Here is a 20,450-nt window from a genome sequence, read left to right on the forward strand (position 1 = left end):
ACCTACCACTTCCACGTATGGCTTCATTTCCCAGGCTTGAGTATTAGTGTTATCTATTATAACTGGAGATTTTCCCTGCTCCATTGCTTGCTTTGCTGCAATGAAAAATTGGTCAAGTTAATAAACCACATGTAGTTCAACTGAAAAAAAAAATCTGGCCCAGATTTTCTCTCACTAATCTATTCTGACTGAAACACTATGTTCTAAGAGAAATAATAAAAGGTACAGGCAGGAATGAAAAGAAGTAGAAATAAGAACTTAATGCCCAAAGAAACAAGGATATCTATTTTTAACTCTGAACCTTGTAGAAGTTCAAAACTTAAGGCATATATATACATGAATTAAACTATAATAACTATTTGAAATACTCCTATATATGCTTTGCTAAAATAAACAAAATCCTTTTCATACAGACTCTCAATACTCATACATGTTATGCTACACTTCTATTTCCTCTATGTAACACAGCTTAATAGGATGCCTTTTATTCATTCCAACCTCTCTTCCGGTTCCACTCATGGGCATCACCAAGCTGAGCAGCATTATAGGTGTATCCATACTGCTGACGAAAATAATCATCGGTGCTGAGCACAACGCCATCACAACTTTGACCAAGCAGAATACTGTTAAGAGAAAAGATAAAAATACATTCACTTTTAATTTTCAGATAGATTAATACATTAAAGAAATATGAACTGCGACCTATTTCTGAACTTCTTGCAAACTTCTAACAGATTTATAAAAAGCATACTCATATTATCAATAATTCTAATCCAAATCAAAGCAATATTTCCTCTCTGTACTATTTCTGTACTTGTTTCTTCTCCACTCCCAAGACAATATCCATCTAATTTTACCACTACACTACATTAAGTTCCAAGTACCTTGTAATAACTCAATACATTTGCTAACATTTTCCATCTCAATCCTCACTCAGAAATATGTCTAGAAAGCAATCTGGTCATGAGAACTCTTCATTCCTCAAATGTAAACCTAGTTTCAGAAAGTCCTTGGAAATTGGTGTTTAAAGGAAAACCTTATATAACGGACACAACAGTACAATTCTGTTTAAAATCCAGCCTGCAGAATAGGTGTAGATTGGACTTCAAACCGCCTTGTCTCTTTTTAATTTCATGGCATATTTAAATCTGAAAACAGAAATCAGCCAGTTAGTGACACAGAGTATGTAGAGTTCACTGCAACACTGAGATATCACTGTCCTATGGAAATTTAGGCAACTATTCCAGCTCAGAAATAGGCAACCTACCCACAGGTTACAAAAGCACAACTGCACTAGCAGTATGTGGGACTGCACTACTGCTGAGGTGGCAGGAAGAAAAAAGAATTGGCCAGATCCCAAATAGGGGAACAAAGATATGCTAGTTCTAAGTTACCAAGCTTTCCCACACATATCTGCATGAAAAGTTACTTAAATGTAATCCCTACATAAGAAATTAGCTGTGTTTTGCCACCTGTCACCAACAACAGCCCGTTATGGATCACAGTTTAATGACTGGGACGCTCTATTACACGCTAGATTATACTCCTACAGGTTTATTGTACCACAACTATCTTGCTGGTTATTCCTGCTCTTCAGATACAGACATATGGACAACAAAATTCAGATTACTAAAAACCAGAAGAAACTACTAATGGTGCAGTGTCAAGTAACGTGATCAAAGCTGCATATAAACTGTTATTTCCTCCTTGTTCTTCCTTTTCCAGAGCTTTAGGGTTGCTTCAGGACAAATAGCAATGCTGTTTGAAAAGTGTGCCCACTTTATTTGAACACTGATAAATAACTGGCTTTGTCAGAGCCTAGATCTTTCAATAGGGTGTGTATTATACTGGTTTAGAAGAGTGTAAGAGGATTAATCATCTATTTTTTTTCTAAATAGATCAAATGGCACCAGTAAATCATACACCACACACACACAGCACCAATTTTTTTATCCCTCTTCCTCTCTGGTATAAAATATTTAACAAATGAATACTCATTAAGTTACTTGGCTGTGATTTCACACACAGCTCAATTATCTTATTTACAGTATGCTACATTTGCCAACTAATAATGCTAGGAAAACTGGATCCATCTTCCACACTCACTCCTTGTGTGCTGAATGTATATACACATACCTATAGAACCATCTACCTTAATAAAAAGATAGCAAATACTATCTGGGATTCTTCTATTGACTGAGTAGGGGGACACACCCCTACAGTTCCTAGTGGCCTGAGCATCGGGTTTCTATAGGAATATATCAAATGACAAATCAACACTAATGAGACACTGATTTTCATTTTTATTTCTAAGAACTGACTATTTCCTCATGTTCTGAATAATAGCTCTCTTATTCGAATTCTTTTGTTGTATCTTCCAGACACCATTAGTAGCAATAAAGAAATACAGTGACAAGGGTTCAGAAATCTTGCACACCCATCAATAAAGTGTATTCTTGAAATCGCTTGTTAGTATTCCTTGAAGTTCAGAACACACCACAATTATTAATTAACCAATATAACCAAAATAACAGATTTAATATAGTAAACTGTATTTGCAATAATCCTAAACCCATAAAATTTGAGAAGGCAAAGTAGTTACCAAAGAGGCCAAGGTAACAGAGCCCGTATCCCATACACAACACACAAGCTATCACAAAATCATTAGTTTATGAACTGAAACTTCAAGTACTACAGTAATGACTGGAACCTCTTTCTAAATTGTGAAATTAAATGACAAAACATAACTTTAAAAGCCTGACAATTACCTCCTTCAGAATTCACAGTATTTAAACTTCTAAAATTCAAAGCAGAAAACTATTGGTTGACATCTTATGGAATAATTAATTTATCTCTAACACATGTTTGGAAATAAAAAATTATCCCAGGCCCATGAACTAGAGAACAGAAAGAACAAAACGGAAGGAAGAAAGCATCATTACTATCTAAACCCACTTTTAAGAGATGAAAAAAGAAAAAAAGATAAATGTATTTCTAATGAGAGTCAAATGACAGATTAGTCAGCATGCACATGAGCCTATGCTTGAAATGAGCAGCATATTATCCAACTGCTGTAATACATCTTCTCCACTATAAACCTTCCCTCCAAGCAAACACACACCTCTGAACACAGTAGGACACTGAAATTACAGCAGCTCACCTACTTTTTCCAGAAATGCTATCTGATCTAATAGAAGCTATTATCCTGACATACAAAAATCTCATGTTGAAACCAAAATATTAACTAGTCATCAAACCAATATACATTTTTTCCAATGCATGTGTGCATGCATGCACACACGCCAATCTTTTTTCTTTAAAACTAAAATGGTCCCCTAATCTGTAACCTGTTAAACCTACTTTGATAAATGATTTTATAATAAAAAAAGTATCTCAATCTAATAATTCACTTATTTAAAATTGCTAACATATTGTGGATGAGGAAAAAAATAGGCAGTAACTAAATATAGTTTCAACATGTGCAACATTACTGAATTGTGTAAATGCTCCTCTAAAAACATGGTTTAATAAATACATAATTAGAAACAACAGTACACCACTGCTTCTACATGCAGCTATAAAACACCAACTCTAACTCTTCCGTTCAGAAGACTTTGCTCTGAGGAAGAATGGCCCCGAGAAAGACAACTGTCTTTAAATATTCCTGGATTTAATTAAAAGTGGACTTCTTAAATTACACTAATATATGTTCTTTCAATTTCATTAAGCTCCCTTTTATTCAAATTGATGCTTAGATATTTATGGAGAAAAGCCAAATTGCAATTGCTGCCAACTTCAATAGCAAAATATTTTTAAAATACAAGTCTCTTTTCCTGTAACTTTTCCAGGACTGTAAGATCACATTACCATCTACTTCTCATTGCAGCAGACTTTGATTACTTGGGCTAAAGTTAACACTGCTGGGTATCTGTCTGGCCAAACTGTTTTCAACCATTTTCAACTAAATGCTCAATCTCTTACAAAAATCAAGGAAAAAACAAAGTATTTGTATAGCATTTTGTTATTCCAAGTTTTTCTCTGAGAAGTTTTGGATTGAGGAAGTGAAATCTGACAAAGCACATGTGTTTGTTTGCCCTGCAAAAATTTTTTGTAAATCTGCCCAATGCATACAACTTTAAAATGCCATGTGCACAGCAAATATACTGAAAAGAACTCATGACTCTCACTGCAGTGAACCCAAGCCTGAACAGAGCGATCTGGCAGTGGCAGGAAGTTGATTCAGGATCAATACTGCATTATAAGAACACATTTCTTCCAACACAAGAATGGTAACAGAAAGAACAAAATTGGCCTAAAATAGGAGGACACAGGAAGCATCGTGGTATAAACACTGAACAAGTGACTTGGTAGTGGCAGTAGAGCTAGGAAACAGGGCCAAGAGTGAAGCAGAGGGAAGACATTTGGTCTAATGAAGTTGGGAGGGAGATAATACAACTGTCTGAAACAGGGAGAAAATGAACCCAGGAAGAAACAGGATGGAGACAGAATTGAAGAAATCAGCTTAGAATTTAGAAGCAGGTATGTAGTTAGTGAGGACAGACCAAAAGCCATGACTGGAAATCAACAGGAAAACAAAAATGGAAATGGATGGTTAAGAAACAGGATTTCATATCAGCCTTAGGGGTTAGGATTATCTAAGTCAAGTGGACACAGGAAATAAATCCATGAGATGAGGGGAGCTCCCCAGTGAGCCAGACATGGCTGACGTTATGCTTATATTTAAAGCAAGTAAAGACAAAGAACTAATGGCTGCTCAACCTCACGTAAGCTCTGTTCTGGAAACAATGGCAGGCATCCATCTGTTTCCAAACATATTAAGGAAATTAACCAAGAAGAGTCAATGTGGGGTTTGCAACAAACAAATCATTCTTTATTGACCAGAATGCACTCTCTGATGAAACAAGTGCCTATGTCAATAAGGACTGAGTGACGACTGCAGCATACTCAGAAATTATCAAAGCTTCCAACATCATCTCCCAGCCAGTAACAAGCAGAGAACAACAAAGGACATAGCAAGACCACTTTTTTGGTATCTTCATTAACCTAGACAATGAGGCAAAGAACTTGCAGATGACATCAAATCAGCAGTGAAGCTCAACACTGAGCTGAACAGTGAAGTATCTATCCAGAAGGCCACAGAGAAACCTGAGAACTGGGCTAAGCAAAACACCAGGAAGCTCAACAAGGAAAGAGTAAAGTTCTACAACTGATGAAACCTAAGCCTCAGCACAGGCAGGAAAGTGAGTGGTCAAGCAGCTATGCTGAAGAGTCTGAGGATTACAGTGGACACCAAACGAGATGAGTGACTCAAAGGTGGCGCAAATTACCACCTGGGCTTTAGTAGAGGAAGTGTGGCCAGCAGATCACCTGAGAAGGTATCACCCACACTCTGCCTGACTCTCGTGCAGTCAATTCTGAAACACTGTGTCCAGTGTGGGACTTCCCAGTTCAAAAGACATGCTGAAAAAATCGGAGGGCTGAACAGATGGCTACCAAGATGGCTACAGGCGTACGACCTCCAAGGAGAGATTAATAGCAGCTAGCTTTGTTTAGTCTGGCAGTGGAGACAGTAAAAGATCTGATGTCAGCCCACTACAGTGAATAAAGCTCTCCCTTATCAGAAGGGAAGCTGCAAATAAGATGAGCCATATTCTACCATGTAACAACACATTTTATTACACAGGACATGCAAATTATGGCTTGGGAACTTCAGTTTGGAGATCAGGAAGAACTTCCTTACTTAGGTGGTTTGTACTGAACTGGAGAAGTTTGGTAAGGCCACAGAAATTTCTGTGCTGCTTTTAAGATCAGGCCTGACAAAGGCATACCTGACCTGATCCAGTGACTGTGACAGACCTCCACCAAACAGAACAATGGATTGGTTCACATCCACTACTCTCTTCCAAAAAATGTGCCCAAAATTCCAACAGATTAGGTGTAATGGAAGAAATGAAAAAAATGAAAGAAATGAAAAAAAAAAACTTCGGTGGAGGATTCAAGACATACACAAGCCAAGTTTGTGAGCGGGAAGAAAAGTGGCTGTACTTAAGAACCCTTACTCAGCACAAAACATAAATAGAAATTTGAGATTCCAAGGTCTCACTACTGGCTCTGCTGGGTTTCCTGCTTGGGAAACCCACTTGCAAGATACACCTCCTTTCCCTCTAGCACTGATCCACACAGAAAATGTCCGTTTTCTGCTTTTCCTTCATACAGTCATTTTACCAGCACAAATGGTAGTTTTGTTTGCCAAAAATGCTGCATCTGCAAAGATACCTGCAGGTACTAACATGACCTCAGATATAACATCACTGCTCTCCTAGTCTATGCTGCAGAATTCTATCATGTTACATAGAAAAACAGGTTCAAAACATGTTTATTAAGACTTAACTAATAATAAAGGTATTTTCCCCATCAGCACCCATTTATTTATTCTGGGATGTTTTTTCCCCAAGGTATCCAAGACCCATGATTTCATAGGAACTAACAATTGCAAGCAAGCATTAAACACATGAAACTGCATGTAATTGAATACACTGAAAAACAAGCCCCATGCCACTCAAATTCTGCACTCACTTTTGGTAACTATTCTTAACCTTGATCTCATAGTGCCCACTTTTCCATCTGCTAAATAAAATTAGTAACTGATCTCACTAATGAGAGATGAAAAAAGCACAAAAATGTGTTCTTAAAAACCTGAAAATACTTAGAATTTTTCAGATAATATGAGTCATATTTGGAGAAAGATTTAGAGATAATTTAGCACACTAAACATGGAAAACAAGTATATCTGGTATCTTCATATTAAGTATTATCCAATCTCTGAACTGAATGAGGCAGGAGTTTTTTCCACAGGGTTATTTAAAAAATTGTTTATGTTGCCTTCACATATTAAAGGAATTATTGCAGTAATACCAACTGGAGATAGGAAGATTCAAAAATGCAGGTTTGCAAAATACAGCAATCATTAACTATAAAAAGTTATAGCAAAAATTACTGAAACATGTAAGACAAATACCTACTAGAGATTTCTAGCTGTAATATGAAGATGACTGTCTCCTAAATCCACTAACAGAATATTACTCTTTTACATAAAAAACAAGTAAGAAGGTGATCACCTTAACTATTTCACAGACTCCTTGCATACAACAGATGATAACTACAGAAGACATGCCATCTGTGAGGTAGTTTCTGGATGAATCTCAATCAGTAAGTAGTGATTTAGCAACTTCCTTTTCGTGCTTATTAAAATAGGTCAAAAAAAAACACAAAGGGAAAATCCAAGCTGGAGGCAGTACCTGCTTTTAACCCTGTCAGACTCTAACAAGTATATTTTGAAGAAAAAGTAACACTTTTCTTGTGAGTTGTTCATAAATAAGAAAGCAACTGACAGACCATACTGTGAAAAAAAAGAATGAGATAATGCTCAGTTTCAATACACCCAAACAATTATTTTCAGAGTAGCAGCATTCTTCTAATGGTCTTTGAAAATTTTTGCATGGGCATGAAAAAGGACTTCTGGTTCAGTCAAACTGACATTGTTAGATTTGATGGAGGATTTTTTTTAAATTAGGGAATTTAAAAATTAAAAAAGAAGCAGACCATCACATACTAGTATAAAAATTTCAGAGTAAGACTATGCAATTTAACGGATGGTCAACATTTTAAATTTAACACAGAGGAGCTCCAGCTGATCAAAACTCTGAGGGAGACAAAACCCCCAAATAAACCTTTTTAGGGTTTACAGTAATTTCACGACTATAAGATGCACCCTTTTGACTAAAATTTTCCCCCGAACCTGGAAGTGCACCTTATAGTCCGGTGCGCCTTATATGACGGACAAAGTTGCGACATTTGCCACCCCGGCAGTGTGAGTCGCAAGCAGGGGGCGGTGCTGCGGGAGCGCCGAGTCACGAGGAGGGGCGGGAGCGGGCAGCCACAGCTGGCAGGAGCTGCGCAGGGAGGGAGGGAGCTGCCCCAGCCCTGGCGGAGAGGGAATGAGCAGCCGCCGGCTGTGGGGGGAGCGAAGAGCTGCCAGGCGCGGGAAAGCGGTGGTGCAGCCCCTGCGGCCGTGGGAAAGGGGCGAGAAGAGGCGGCGCTGCCCATGCAGCCGCCGGAAAGGTGCGAGAAGCGGTGGTGCTGCCACCAACTGCGGGGAAGGGGTGAGAAGCGGCCAGAGCGGCCATGCCGCCAAGCTGAGCGAGGAGGGGCACCAGAGTGGCCGAGCCGCCAAGTGAGGACGGGCGCCAGGGCAATCGAGCCGCCGAGCCGAGCAAGGACGGGTGCCAATGCGGTCGTGCCACCGAGCGAGGACAGGTGCCAGGGCAGCCGAGCCGCCGAGCTGAGCGAGGACAGGGGCCAGGGCTACCACGCCGCCAAGCGAGGAGGGGGGCCAGGGTGGCCGTGCCGCTGAGTGAGGATGGGCGTCAGGGCGGCCGAACCACGGAGCGAGGGACGGGCGTCAGGGCGGCTCCGCGGAGCCTCAAGGGGGAACAGCATGATGGCACAACAGAGCCGTGAGGGGGAACGGCATGGCAGGAGCGCTGAGCCGAGCGAGGGAACGGCACAGTGGCTCCGCGGAGCCACAAGGGGGAACAGCATCGCGGCAGCACGGAGCCGCAAGGGGGAGACGGCCCCGCAGCTGCGCTGAGCCACGCCTGCCGGCACCGGGGGCAGGCAGGAGTGCCAGGGCCCACTGCACGGGGAGGGTGCCTGGGGCTGCCTTTGAAAGCCTACGCCGATCTGTGAAAAATGTTTCCAAATTGTGCTCCTGCCAGTAAACTCCATGATCGCGAGTTTCCATTACTAATTCGTTACTTTGTTGCGTGCAGCACGGATCTTCGTGGCAAATAAAAAGTGCGCCTTATAGTCCGGTGCACCTTATATGATCTACAAAGTTGTGAATTCTGCAGATTCCTGGGGGGTGCACGTTATGGTTGTGAAACTACTGTACTGTCACTTGCACTCTTTAAGTACAAATGACAGCATTAAAGTACTGCATTTTAAGAGTCTAATTTACAAATGAAAAAGTTTCCTTAGTGCTTACAGATATACTTGAATTCTTTAAAAATTTTACTTGAATAAGCTTCTCAAGCTTTAATTCTTTACTTACCGAGAAAGGGTTGATTTCCCTGAACCTGGGAGGCCTCTTAAGATTAGAAGCAATTTCTGTGAACAACTGAATCTTTCTTCAGATAACTGCAATGAAGAAAAGCTGTGCATTCCTTCTGTACTGTCAGCTTTCGGATCCTTCCAACACTCTTCTCTGGTTTCACAGAAACCACTGCTTTGGAGTCCAATCTGATCATTATTCCCATTCCTGAAGACCTGAGTAGTATGGATGTCAGTAGGACCAGAATAGTTGGTATTTTGATCAAGCAATGGACCATGACTGTTGGTATCAGTATTTCCATGGCAATGATAGTAACTTTGGTAAGGAAGTCCCCCATTCTGAGAAAGGGGAACATTTGGGATTTGTGGTGGGGGATCAAATATGTGAAAACAGGATTGATGGTTTAATCTAGGAGGAAAAGGTCCCTGAGGTTTTTTGAAAGATGCTCTATTCTGCCAAGCAGGTCTGAATTCAGGCACTGAGCAGTTCCAAGTATCTACTTGATCATTAAAGGTATTTTCAGTTGTTTCCACAACTAACTGCTGCTCATTGTTTGTTTTCTGACTGTTCTGTTCTCCCAAACAACACTGTCCATTCTCATAAAATGGCTGTGGAGTTCCCAAAAGCACAGGTTGATAATTCTCTTGTGAGCTTTGACTAGAGTTAAATGGAGAGTGTTGCTCCTGAGAAATTTCAGTTTCTTTTTCCTGAACATTAGTATCTAAATTTTCTTTTTCCAGCTCATGAATCTCTTTATAGAACTGATTCAGTTCATCATCTATTTCTGGTACAGTGGCAGAAACAGCCTGTAGCTTCTTCACCTCCTTTCTCTTACATCTGTTTTCATGTAACTCACTCTCATCTCCTCCAGTGTTCCATTCATTGCAATTGCCAGATTTGTCCTCTTCGTTACTTTTGCTAGGTTTGTAAATAGGTCCTATAAAATCCTTGCTTGTAAAAAAGTCTTCATCTGATTCATTTCTATTTACTAAGAATGATGTACCGCTTTTCTCAATATTATCTTCATCAGCATTATTTGTAATAGAAGGGTCCTTCTCTTCTTCAACTTTAGAGTCAAATGGAGGATGTATATTCTGCACAGTTTCTAAATCAACTGGCTGACTAAGCACTGGATTATTTTCAGGGAGAACTTCATTCAAGGATCCCAAGGCACCAGCAGGTATTTTCTCTTGCTTCTGCATTTCATTTTGCCCTTGGTTACCTAAGGCACACGTAGGTATCCAATCATTTGATTTTCTCTCAACATCCATTTTGTTCTGAGTACCTTTGTTATCATCCTCAGGGAATTTCTCACAAGCCCCTTCTGTTGACTTCATTCTTTTGGAATATGGTCCAATTCTGATTTCGTCCTAAGACTCCAAGAGCCTTACTGTATTTTCAGCATGAAGCACCTTAGAAAAAAGAATGAATACTTTATCAGCATGCACTTTTTTAAAGTAAAGTATCAAAAAACTGAAGTTATTCAGGCCTATGACATCACACTCTCCATGGTCACAACTAGAATGTACTCATCCACATGAAAAACATACATCACCTACCACAAGTATAGTTTAAAAGAGATTGCTACATGACTTATCGCTCATCTTTAATAAAAAGCATGAGTGCTGTATCAGTGCAGCAGTCACATTTTATGATATGCCTTAAATAATTTAGAAATCATGCTTTTAAAATGTGACTATTTGAAAAATTAATTACATCAGCAATCTCTGACCTATGTTACTAGTGTTCTCTACCAGTTGTTATTTGACAAGCATTTGAAAATCTCCTTTCCAATGCACAAACTGATGCCTGACATCATTACTAATATGAACAAAAATGCAAATACTACAACCATGAGCACTGTTTTCTGCGACATGAACCAAAATCAACTAACTCATTTAACATCAATCAAACAGGTGCTGGTTGCTATTTGTAATTTTGAACTAGTCAAGTAAAAATCAAAGCTGCAACCTGTTATGGATGGTTCTGGTTTTGGAACTACTAAAGACTTTTGTTAGGGACCAAGACCATTTGCTTGCATATCTTCTAAAATAAAACACACAAAAAATACCTGTCCAAAACAGATTGCATTCTAAGAACTAAACCACTAAGTTTCGGACAGATTCAGAGACAGGCTATTAGAAAGGAAGATTGCATTAACCACTATGGTATACTATTATCCATCCCTTAGTCTGAATTTCTTGGATTTTGAAGCCTACACAGGATACAACAAAGAGCAAATTTTTCCCCTCAAAATAAATTCAAACAAGAAAGAATACATTTCTCCTACTGGAAGGTTTATTTTACTGTTTTCTGAAACATTTCAAATTTCTACAACTAAACATTAGCAAAGTATCTCATATCCTCCATCCTGGATAAGAAAATAATTTCTTTATCTGAAAAGGATCTGTAGGTAGTGTTATGTGAAGATTTTTAAGTAACCGTTACCCGATCACATTCATTTGCAAAACCGACAAGAAAAGCTGTTACTCTAGGCATTTTCTCACCTACCGTCCAAAAGAAGAGAAATCTGCCATTCTCATTCTCAAACTGGCTAAACCAAGGAGATTCTACTGTCCACACTTGACTTTAGTACCTGGAAGAAAGCATTACTGTCAGAAGGGGAAGAAACATAGCCATGCAACTCTCTCTCTTCCCCAGAACCGGTACAATGTTCTCCTCCTCTCAAGATTTATGTGTTTTATGTATACCTCCAGCTTCTTAGCTCTTCATTTTTGTCTATAAGTAAGCAAGTATGACATTACTACTAATCATAAAATCTATCCCCATCTATTAAAAAAAAAAGTTACTTTGCCTCCCCTCAAATACAGTACTGGGGTAAAAGAAGTTACTTCATTTGTTTCTATGTCCTCATCTTCTTCTGGGATGGTGTTTAAGCAGACCCCATTTCCTGATGTGGCATTAAAACAGTAACCGTGTGAACACTTGCTGCATGACAAGATCTCCAATGACACAAAATGCTGCTCTGTGACTGTCCCACATATGAAAATCTTTTCTTGCTAACCTCTAAAAGACTTTCCCTCACTAACCTTGGAGAGAGTGAAGCTGCATGCAAAAGCACATCCACCTGCGTCCTTGGCGAGGACAGAGCAAACATCTTTAAGGAAAGTGCAGTCTCTTTGACACTCTCACCTCTAGAATGGGGCAAGTTCGGGTCTGTATCATTTCTGTAAAGAACTAGTTGTAAGCATCGAACGACGCCAGAACTTATTCACACTTTAACTGACATGTGAAACACCCAGAAGGTTCAATCAACTAACTAACTCAAGGTCTTGAACTCCACCTGTACAACACCTTTCCCAAACGGAAAAATAAGGCCTATTTGGCAGAACCTGCAGAGAGGAGAACTGGCTGGGTTTCCTCGCACGGAACGTAGGGCGGTCACAAGGCGCACAGCCCAGCGCCCCTCACATGGCGCCAGGACACACCTGGGAGCCGGGGAAGCGGGCGCTGCTCCCGCACCGGCCTCGCAGCGCCGTGTCCGAGGCGAAGGCCCGACCGCCGGCCCCAAGCCTCAGGAAGGTGCATCAGCCGCCCCGTCCCTCCCTTCCCCACGGTGCAAAGCCCACTCCTCTCTCCCACACACAAACACTTCCCTCAGCGCGGCGCCCACACCACACAACCTCAGCGGCCGCCGGCTCCTGCGCGCTGACACCGCCATCCCCACGCTGCCCCTTCCGCGCCCGGCGGTGGCACGCGGCGATGGCAGCAGCGGCGGTGGCGGAGGAGAAGCGGCTTCGTTTCCCTTCCCGACCCGGCCGAGCAGCAGCCGCCGCAGCCACACGCCGGGGAGGACACGAACCTCAAGGCAGCGGCTCCAGGCCGCCGGAGGGGCAGCGCGGCCGACCCCCGCTCCCAAGATGGCGCCGCCTCCCGCTGCCCCCTCACCCCGCGCGTGGCGCCGCGAGGGGCGGGAGTGGGCGGAGCCTTCCCCCCGCGCCGCGCGCTCTGCCCGGCGGGAAGGGCTCGGCGCCAGCGCTGGGGTTGGGGTTGGGATTTACGGTGCTCTGCCCTCAGCCCGTCGGGCGCTCGCTTTGGGTCGTGTGCTGGTCTTTCTGAGGGTGTGCCAACAGAGCTCAGGTGAGGATTGTCACTAGTGAAAAAACTGAAAAAAGTTTCTCAGACGCGTGTTGTATACTTAACGTGGATTTGCAACTTCCCTCCTGCATGTATAAAGTAAAAGTTTAATATAGTGCAACTACTTTTTTTTTTTTTCCAAATCTTATGAATCTATGCAATGCAAACCACATTTTTCCCAAAAAACCCCCCTCAGTCTTGTAATAATAATTCCCCAAATTTCATTAGTGCACACACGAGCCCCAGTAAGTGATGCGCCCATTCTAAATACCTGCAACATTTATTCTTTCACGTCACCCGAATGGATTATGAACATTTTAAAGTACATGATTTGTAAAGTCACTGCAATTTGTTTATTTACTATAAATGGTGGAAAGAAAACTGTCCAAATCCACTGACCAGGCATTCCTTCCTGCCAACTCTGCAACCGAATCGTGATCTCCTTTCCTGTGTCAGATGATGGCCTTGTTTTGTTGGAAAGTATGGATGTGTCTTTGGTAGCATTTTAATCTAGATCAGAAGTGAGCTGTTGAAGTGAATCTCCCAGTTTGCCACTATTTTTCATCTGTAATAGTAATTATGTGCTTCCCTACACAGGCTATGTTATGCAACACCCAAGCTAACCATTTAGAGAAAGAGTGCTGTACATGGACATTTTGAAGGTAATATCTGGAGATCAGAGCTCTCAAACATTCATGTTGTGTGTGTAGTAATTGTCTTAGATGTTTTTAATTTGGGGAGTTCTCCTGTTACTTGTACCTAATTAAATAAGCCACGTGTTGCAACTGGCAGTATCCTAATGTCATTTTTTCAACCTCATTGAGTATAATGAAATACACTTTCCCTGATGATCCTGTTACAGCTGCTACAGCTCCTACATGGGAATTATGTAGTGCATGGGAAGTCTCTTGCTTGAGACAAAGCTGCAAATAATTCCCACATATTCCTTGTCCTGCACTAGATCATAAAAAAAAAAAATTGAAACGTAAGGAGAAGCTGATAGGGTAGGAAAACGCAATGTCCAAGAGGGTGAACACTGTAATACTGAAAATATTTACAAACAAGCATTAAGAGATCACATTTTTTCTTTGTTTTCAGAGGAGTCTGAATTTTATAATTTCATTTTTATCTATGTTTATAAAGTTACTCAGAATGCTACCATGTAGCACTGCTATGGGTCACCCAAACAACGCTTCTGTAACATGCATCTATGATTGGGGTGGAAGTGTCTCACAGAGGTAAAAATCTAAGAGTGAGGTAGTGATATTGCATAGATAATAAGTTATGAAAAAATATCCTGTGTACCTAGACATTTATTAGTTCTTCATATTAGCTGATGAATTATAGGCTTTAACTGATCTAAGAGAAGAGTGAAAGGAAAATTTGCCACCTTATGTAATCAGATTTTGATTCCTTTTTCCAAGTAAGTTTAAGTTGATTCAAACCTTACATATCACATCAATTTATATGTATATGGGAAATGAGTAATATTATTTAAAAAAAAAAAAAAGAGTTTTGAGTTATATAACTTGAGTGTTCAAACTTGCAAATGGAGCATTTTCTTAGAGTAGTTTTTCCATTTGATTTTCCTACATTAAAAAGGGAAGATGGCAACTGACCATTTTGGAGGACCATCCTGATTCCTTTATGGTTCACTGATATAGTTGATACTTTAAATGTAATGCAGAGATCTCTGGTACTTGTGCCAAGCAAAGTTGTTGCACTGCTTTCTTGTGCATGGGCCCAATTTCAGGTTCTGTAGGAAAAAAAAAAGCTTTAAGGTGCAATTTCAAATTACAGGTAAACCACACTAAAATGAAACTGCTGCCAGAGAAAGTGCTTTTGTTACTCTTTCCCACCCATTGTGTTGCCTAATTGCTGTCCTGCCTCCTCTAAGCTGGTGGCTTTTGTTCCTGTTTGAGAACTAGGTATTTTTAATAAAAACATCATACTGTTCTTTTGTGTATGGAAAGGTTTCTATTAAATTGGCTTTCAGAAACATTTTAGATAAAACTTTGCAAAATAACTCAGCATAAAGAAGGTAGCTGGCATGAAAATATTAACTCAGAAAATTAAATACTTGTTAGTGAAACAATAAATGCCTGTGTTATGCCTTTTAATATAAAAGATCAGGCAAATTTAAGATAGACAGAATGATGACACTCCATCTGTTATTAAAAGGGGAAAAAATAAAATTATCCAATGGACACTATTTGAGATTGGCTTTTTTGTTTAAGGGTTAATATGGAATGATAGCTCAGTTATTTAGATCTTGTAATATCATTATCAGATGACATAGTAGAGTGTTCTTTCTTCTTCTCATAACACTGTTCTAATAACATTTAAATATAGCATCTATTTGAGTTCAAGAGGACTAGTTACAGACTTAGATTTAATTATGCCTCTTTCTAAAGGGCCTTAGGTCATAATTTGTCTTGTTACTCTACTAAATCTTGTTTGTAAATGTGAGGCTTCAAGATGACTGAAGATATTCTTTTGTGTAATTCTTTGACTTTAAATCTTTGACTTTAGACTATCTCTAGGGAGAAATTCTGGTGAACTTTAAGAGAATTGATTCACTCAACAAACCAGGAATGTTGCTTGCCAAATCATTTTTCTGAAGCTTTTATATGGCAATGAGGAATTCTGGTATGTAAATGTCACATCAAAGTGGTAAAAATATGGTAAGAGCTTTTTACTTATTATTTTCTACAGATAATATGGAGGCTTTTATTTTCAAACTTCAACTTGAAAATCACCTCAAGTATTAGAGTTTTGATAAAGTTATATATTTTGACAAATAAAAAAAAATAGTTCCAGGTAGCCTGCTGATTATGTGAGGTAGTAGTGTTATTTTATATATTCAACAGATTGTAGCAAGTGATGTTTAAGCCATGGCTAGGTTAGTATTTCTTTTGACTATGATATAACTAGTTTGTAATTTAAATATTGTTATTTGATTCCCTTCTGGTACTGGATGAATACTTTCAGAGATAAAAATAGTGGGGCAAAAATAAAAGTAATACCAAGTTAGTTTATTTTGGAGGTTCTTGAAATCTTTCATTTAATAATTTTTTAAAATCTGAAATCTGCAGGATACATAGATTTTTTTCTTGGCAGTAAGGCACCTGTTCTGTTATTTAGGTCTCAAGTGCTACAGCAAAACAGAAGTAAAAGAATGGTGAGATTTAACTTTTAAGACTCTAGACAATATAACAACTGCTGGCCCACAACAAAGCTGAGCTTTTGGGCTGTGAAAGCCAGCCAAGGAAACAGGATTCGAAACAATTCATGTCTTTCAAAGTAGAGCATGGGGAGTTTCTAGGAAGCTGACACTCAAGGTGAGGGTCCAGTCACTGCTTAGTCTGCGGGACTCTCTAAATAGCATCTCCCATTTACATAAAAATGAAAGAGGCTGAGTGCAGTGCCTTCAGTAGACTGAAATTCAATGGGACATTAAAGTAAGTAGCTTTAAACAGAGGGCAGACAGTGGAATGGTAAAAGCAAGAAGTGTGAGTAGAAGAAAGAAAGCATTAGATAGAGCAACTAAAAAATACCCAGCATTTTATGAAGCACAATATATTAAAGTATTAAATGCTTAATATACTAATGTTTAAGCAAGAAGAAAAAAGCTGATCAAATACTACAAAAGTTTAGTGCAACGTGCTTAGTTATGTCCATATTGACATCCCCTCTGTTTGGTCAAATACTTGTTCATTTTAGCCACTCAGCTTTTACCTTAAATTACTTTTATTTCTTGAAGCTGAACAACTGAGATGCTCACTTTACAGATACAACTTACAGTAGAAAGTTCTTTTTTCCCCCCATTTTGTAATGCTAATGGCATTGCTTAAGAATATTCAAGTTGTGTACTATCCTCTCCCACCTCCTATCCCTATATCTCAATTAAGGATGGAGAGCACTTAAATCAATTATAGGTAACTCAGAGGAGAAACTAATTTAATTCACTGACTAACTGAGCTAATCACCAGGGAAAGAAAGACTACTGGTACAGGCTCCCAAAATACCAATTCACTACTGTATTCACTGCTGTCATACCTATCTGCAAGGCACCAAGGCAAGAAAAAAATTTTCCCCTTACTAGTGTGATTTTTTACATGCTGACTTCCATAGGTTATGTTAATGCTAAATTGTAGGAATACATTGCGCAAATACGGTCAGCAAGAAGATTCTGTGACATTTAGCAACAAAGCAGCTGTTAAGTCATACTGGAATTTTTAAAAAGCTATTAAAAAAACCCCAACAACAAACTTGTTTTAGAAGATGTAAGGTTTGTGTATTAATGCTCTCTAACCTATTCCTATGAGATAGTAAGATAGTTTGATTTGTTGAGTTAAGGCATAAAGAATGCTCTGGTTGGTCACAAAATATGTACCATCACTTCCTGACTTCAGTGAGGAGACAGACTCTGCTTTAGGACATTAAAAATCTAAATTGTGTTTTTGTTTCTGTGATTACTGTAACATTAAGCATTTTATTGTTCTCTTCCATGCATGTCTCCAAATAGGCAATGACCTCTTTAGCAAAAAGTCGGAGATAAAGATAAGTCTATGACGGACTCCTGAGGACATGTTTTGTGAAGGGGTAATGCTTCTTGCTTTAATAGACTGCCTTACTTTAGTAGGTCATTTAATCTTAATGGTGTCCCAGTGTAGCTATTAACTATTTAATGAAGAAAACAGATGAGTAGGTGGAGTGAAAGGCTTTCTGCAGTCCTTGCCCTGAAGAATAACATCACATCCTCATATCCTCTCTAGTTTTGTTCTTGTTGGTTTTTGTTTGGTTTGGTTTGCTTGTTTTTGTGAAATATCATATAGTACTTAATGACGCTTGCCTTCCTATTAGAAAACATCCACAAGACAGTCACAAACAGGTATTTCTGGTAAAATCAGACTTGTTAGCACTAAGATGAAAGTGGTACTTTTAAACTTCAGAATTTATATTGCACATATATTGAAGCTAGTAGATTCTGAGCATCTCTGTCTTATTCAGCTGTTTGATTTTTGTTTGCAAGGAGACAGTGTTGGAAACAGCACACACAGAGACAGTAAGTCTGAAAATTCCAGTCATCTAAAGTCACTGTTTCCATGTGGCTTCCTTGCAAATTACTTAAGAGACATATGAGATACTAAAATTAGTTGCAAAGTTAACTCTTGTTCATAATAGTATCAGTTATTTAGTTGAAGAGGAGCACTAATAAAGGAACAATTTTTTCTTTCTCTGAGACAAGTCACTACTCATGCAAGTAGAAAGTCTTCCTCCTACGTATCAAAAGCCCGTTCCAGGGTGAAGGGCTCAGTATATAAATTACATATATTTAACCTGAATTGTTTTGCTAGTGAAATACTTTTGATTAATTGTTTTAGAGTCACAATTAAAAGAGAAACAAAGGGAAGTGTTTTATCTATGCTGGAAACAAAAGTATCATTTTCACAAACCTGACATTACCTTGACAGTTGTTCCTACTTACACTGAGAGGCCAACACCATAAAAGAGTGTTATCACAGCGCCAATGGATAAAGACAGTGTGTTGGGAAAGGCCAGTGTAATTTCTGTGAAGGGAGATAGTGACACAATCATGGACTTCCAGCAGGTTTGTGAGTCAGGAAGTGCATGGGCAAGGACAATACAGGGAACGTACTTGTACTTTCAAAGAGCATTTGTGCAGCTTTCTTACTAAAAGCTGTCAAACAAAATTGTCATGGAATTGAAGTAAATGTCCTATGCTGAGTTGGAAATATGGTTGAAGGACGGGAGCAGAAAGTACTTTTGGTTACTTTCTTGGATGGAGAAAAGTCAGCAAAAGTCAGTTTGGCCTTACTTATGTTGCTTTATGCAACAATCTTTAATTTTCATCAATGACTCAGAAAAAGGAACATACACAGAATGATACTTGCATGATATTAAACACTTTCAGCTAATCAGGTGCTGTGCTGGTAAAGAGCTTCAGAAGGCCTCACAAAAGGGGATGGGTAAAAAGATAGGCTTTGAGAAGTAGGTCAGTGGAAGGTAAAGCATAAAATTACCTGTCAAACCTGGAAGTCTAAGTTCATGGAATTTTGAAGTTGCTGATGTCAGCTCTCTGAAATCTTTGACTGAAACTGCAACAGCAACCAAAACAAACAAACAAACAAACAAAAAAAACCAACCTGAAAAAACCCACAGACTCTAAACAACAGAGATGTAAGGTGTCATCAGGAATAGTACTGAGAGCAAGACAGAACGTAGTTCACTGCTCTGAGGGAAATCTCAATGTATTCCTATCTTGAGTACAGTGCACAGTTGTGGTCTGCAAGGACACAACAAATTTAAAGAATTAATTGAGAAAGATAACTAAAATTATCTAAGGGGAGAGATTGTCAATCTGATAAAGTAGGGACTAAAAGGCCCTTGTTACTGCAGTCTTCTGTTTTCACACAATGTTTTTACAGACAAAGAGCTGTGAGAAGAATACTGCTGTAAAAGGGTGTTCTTTGACTATGTTCATCATTGTCACTCGAACACTGAGATGCAGAAAGTGTCTTCAGCACACACAGTCTGGAGCACAAGTCTTATGGGGAGTGACTGAGGGAGCTGGGGTTGTTTAGCATGGGCAAAAGGAGGCTGCAGGGGTCTTGTTGCTCTCTACAATTGCGTGAAAGGAGGTTGTAGTAAGGAGGGGATCACTCTGTTCTTCCAAGTAACAAGTGGCAGGGCAAGAGGAAATGGCTTCAAGTTGTGTGCCAGTGAAGATTTAGGATATTAGGAAAAATTTCTTCACTTGAAAGGATGGTCAAGCACTGGAACAGGCTGTCCAGGGAAGTGGTGGTATCACCATCTCTAGAGGTGTTTAGAAGACATGTGAATATGGCACTTGGGGACATTGTTTAGTGGTGGACTTGGCAGTGGTGGGTCAATGGTTGGGCACGGGGAGCCTAAAAGTCTTCTTCAACCTTAAATGATTCTATGATCTTGGAAGTTCTGTGGCACTGACATTCCCTGTACGTCCTACTGCAAGCAAAATATTTATTTTTCACAAATATTTTTAATCTTTCTCAAGTATACAGTTTCTGTAAGTAACACAATTTGCCCACACTTCCAGGCAGGAGGTGGCAAATCCCCTAAAATTTAGCATTCAAAGCTCACCAGTTCCATGAAAGACGCAACATTTCTCGTGGGGAAGGCTGAGCCTGCCCTCGGGGCACAGCCAGGGCTGACA

At 39.6% G+C, this 20,450-nt stretch overlaps 1 protein-coding gene and 1 long non-coding RNA gene across 6 annotated transcripts in view; one reads left to right on the forward strand and one right to left on the reverse strand.

The window, feature by feature from the left end:
• The window catches only part of LOC116993207 (NEDD4-binding protein 2-like 2), a 42,655-nt gene extending 29,612 nt beyond the window's left edge, over positions 1-13,043 (reverse strand). For 2 of the 5 annotated variants that reach the window (XM_033053598.1, XM_042779070.1), the window contains exons 1-5: positions 12,957-13,043; positions 11,645-11,729; positions 9,134-10,545; positions 499-623; positions 7-95 (exon numbers count right to left, since the gene is read on the reverse strand). In XM_033053598.1, coding sequence (XP_032909489.1) covers positions 7-95; positions 499-623; positions 9,134-10,470 — 1,551 coding nt within the window. In that variant the 5' untranslated portion in view covers positions 10,471-10,545; positions 11,645-11,729; positions 12,957-13,043. Of the gene's footprint in view, positions 1-6; positions 96-498; positions 624-9,133; positions 10,546-11,640; positions 11,730-12,777; positions 12,930-12,956 lie in introns of those variants that run through there. The other 3 variants (XM_033053599.1, XM_033053601.2, XM_033053602.1) reach the window with 3 other exon arrangements.
• A 111-nt stretch (positions 13,044-13,154) lies between these two features.
• LOC116992572 lies at positions 13,155-16,140 on the forward strand. Its single transcript, XR_004417075.1, has 3 exons — positions 13,155-13,234; positions 13,829-13,893; positions 15,775-16,140. It is a non-coding gene; the product is annotated as an uncharacterized LOC116992572 (long non-coding RNA).
• Positions 16,141-20,450: the final 4,310 nt, after the last annotated feature.

Source organism: Catharus ustulatus, chromosome 2 (genome assembly GCF_009819885.2).
Source record: "Catharus ustulatus isolate bCatUst1 chromosome 2, bCatUst1.pri.v2, whole genome shotgun sequence".
In the NCBI taxonomy this organism is placed as follows: Eukaryota; Metazoa; Chordata; class Aves; order Passeriformes; family Turdidae; genus Catharus; species Catharus ustulatus.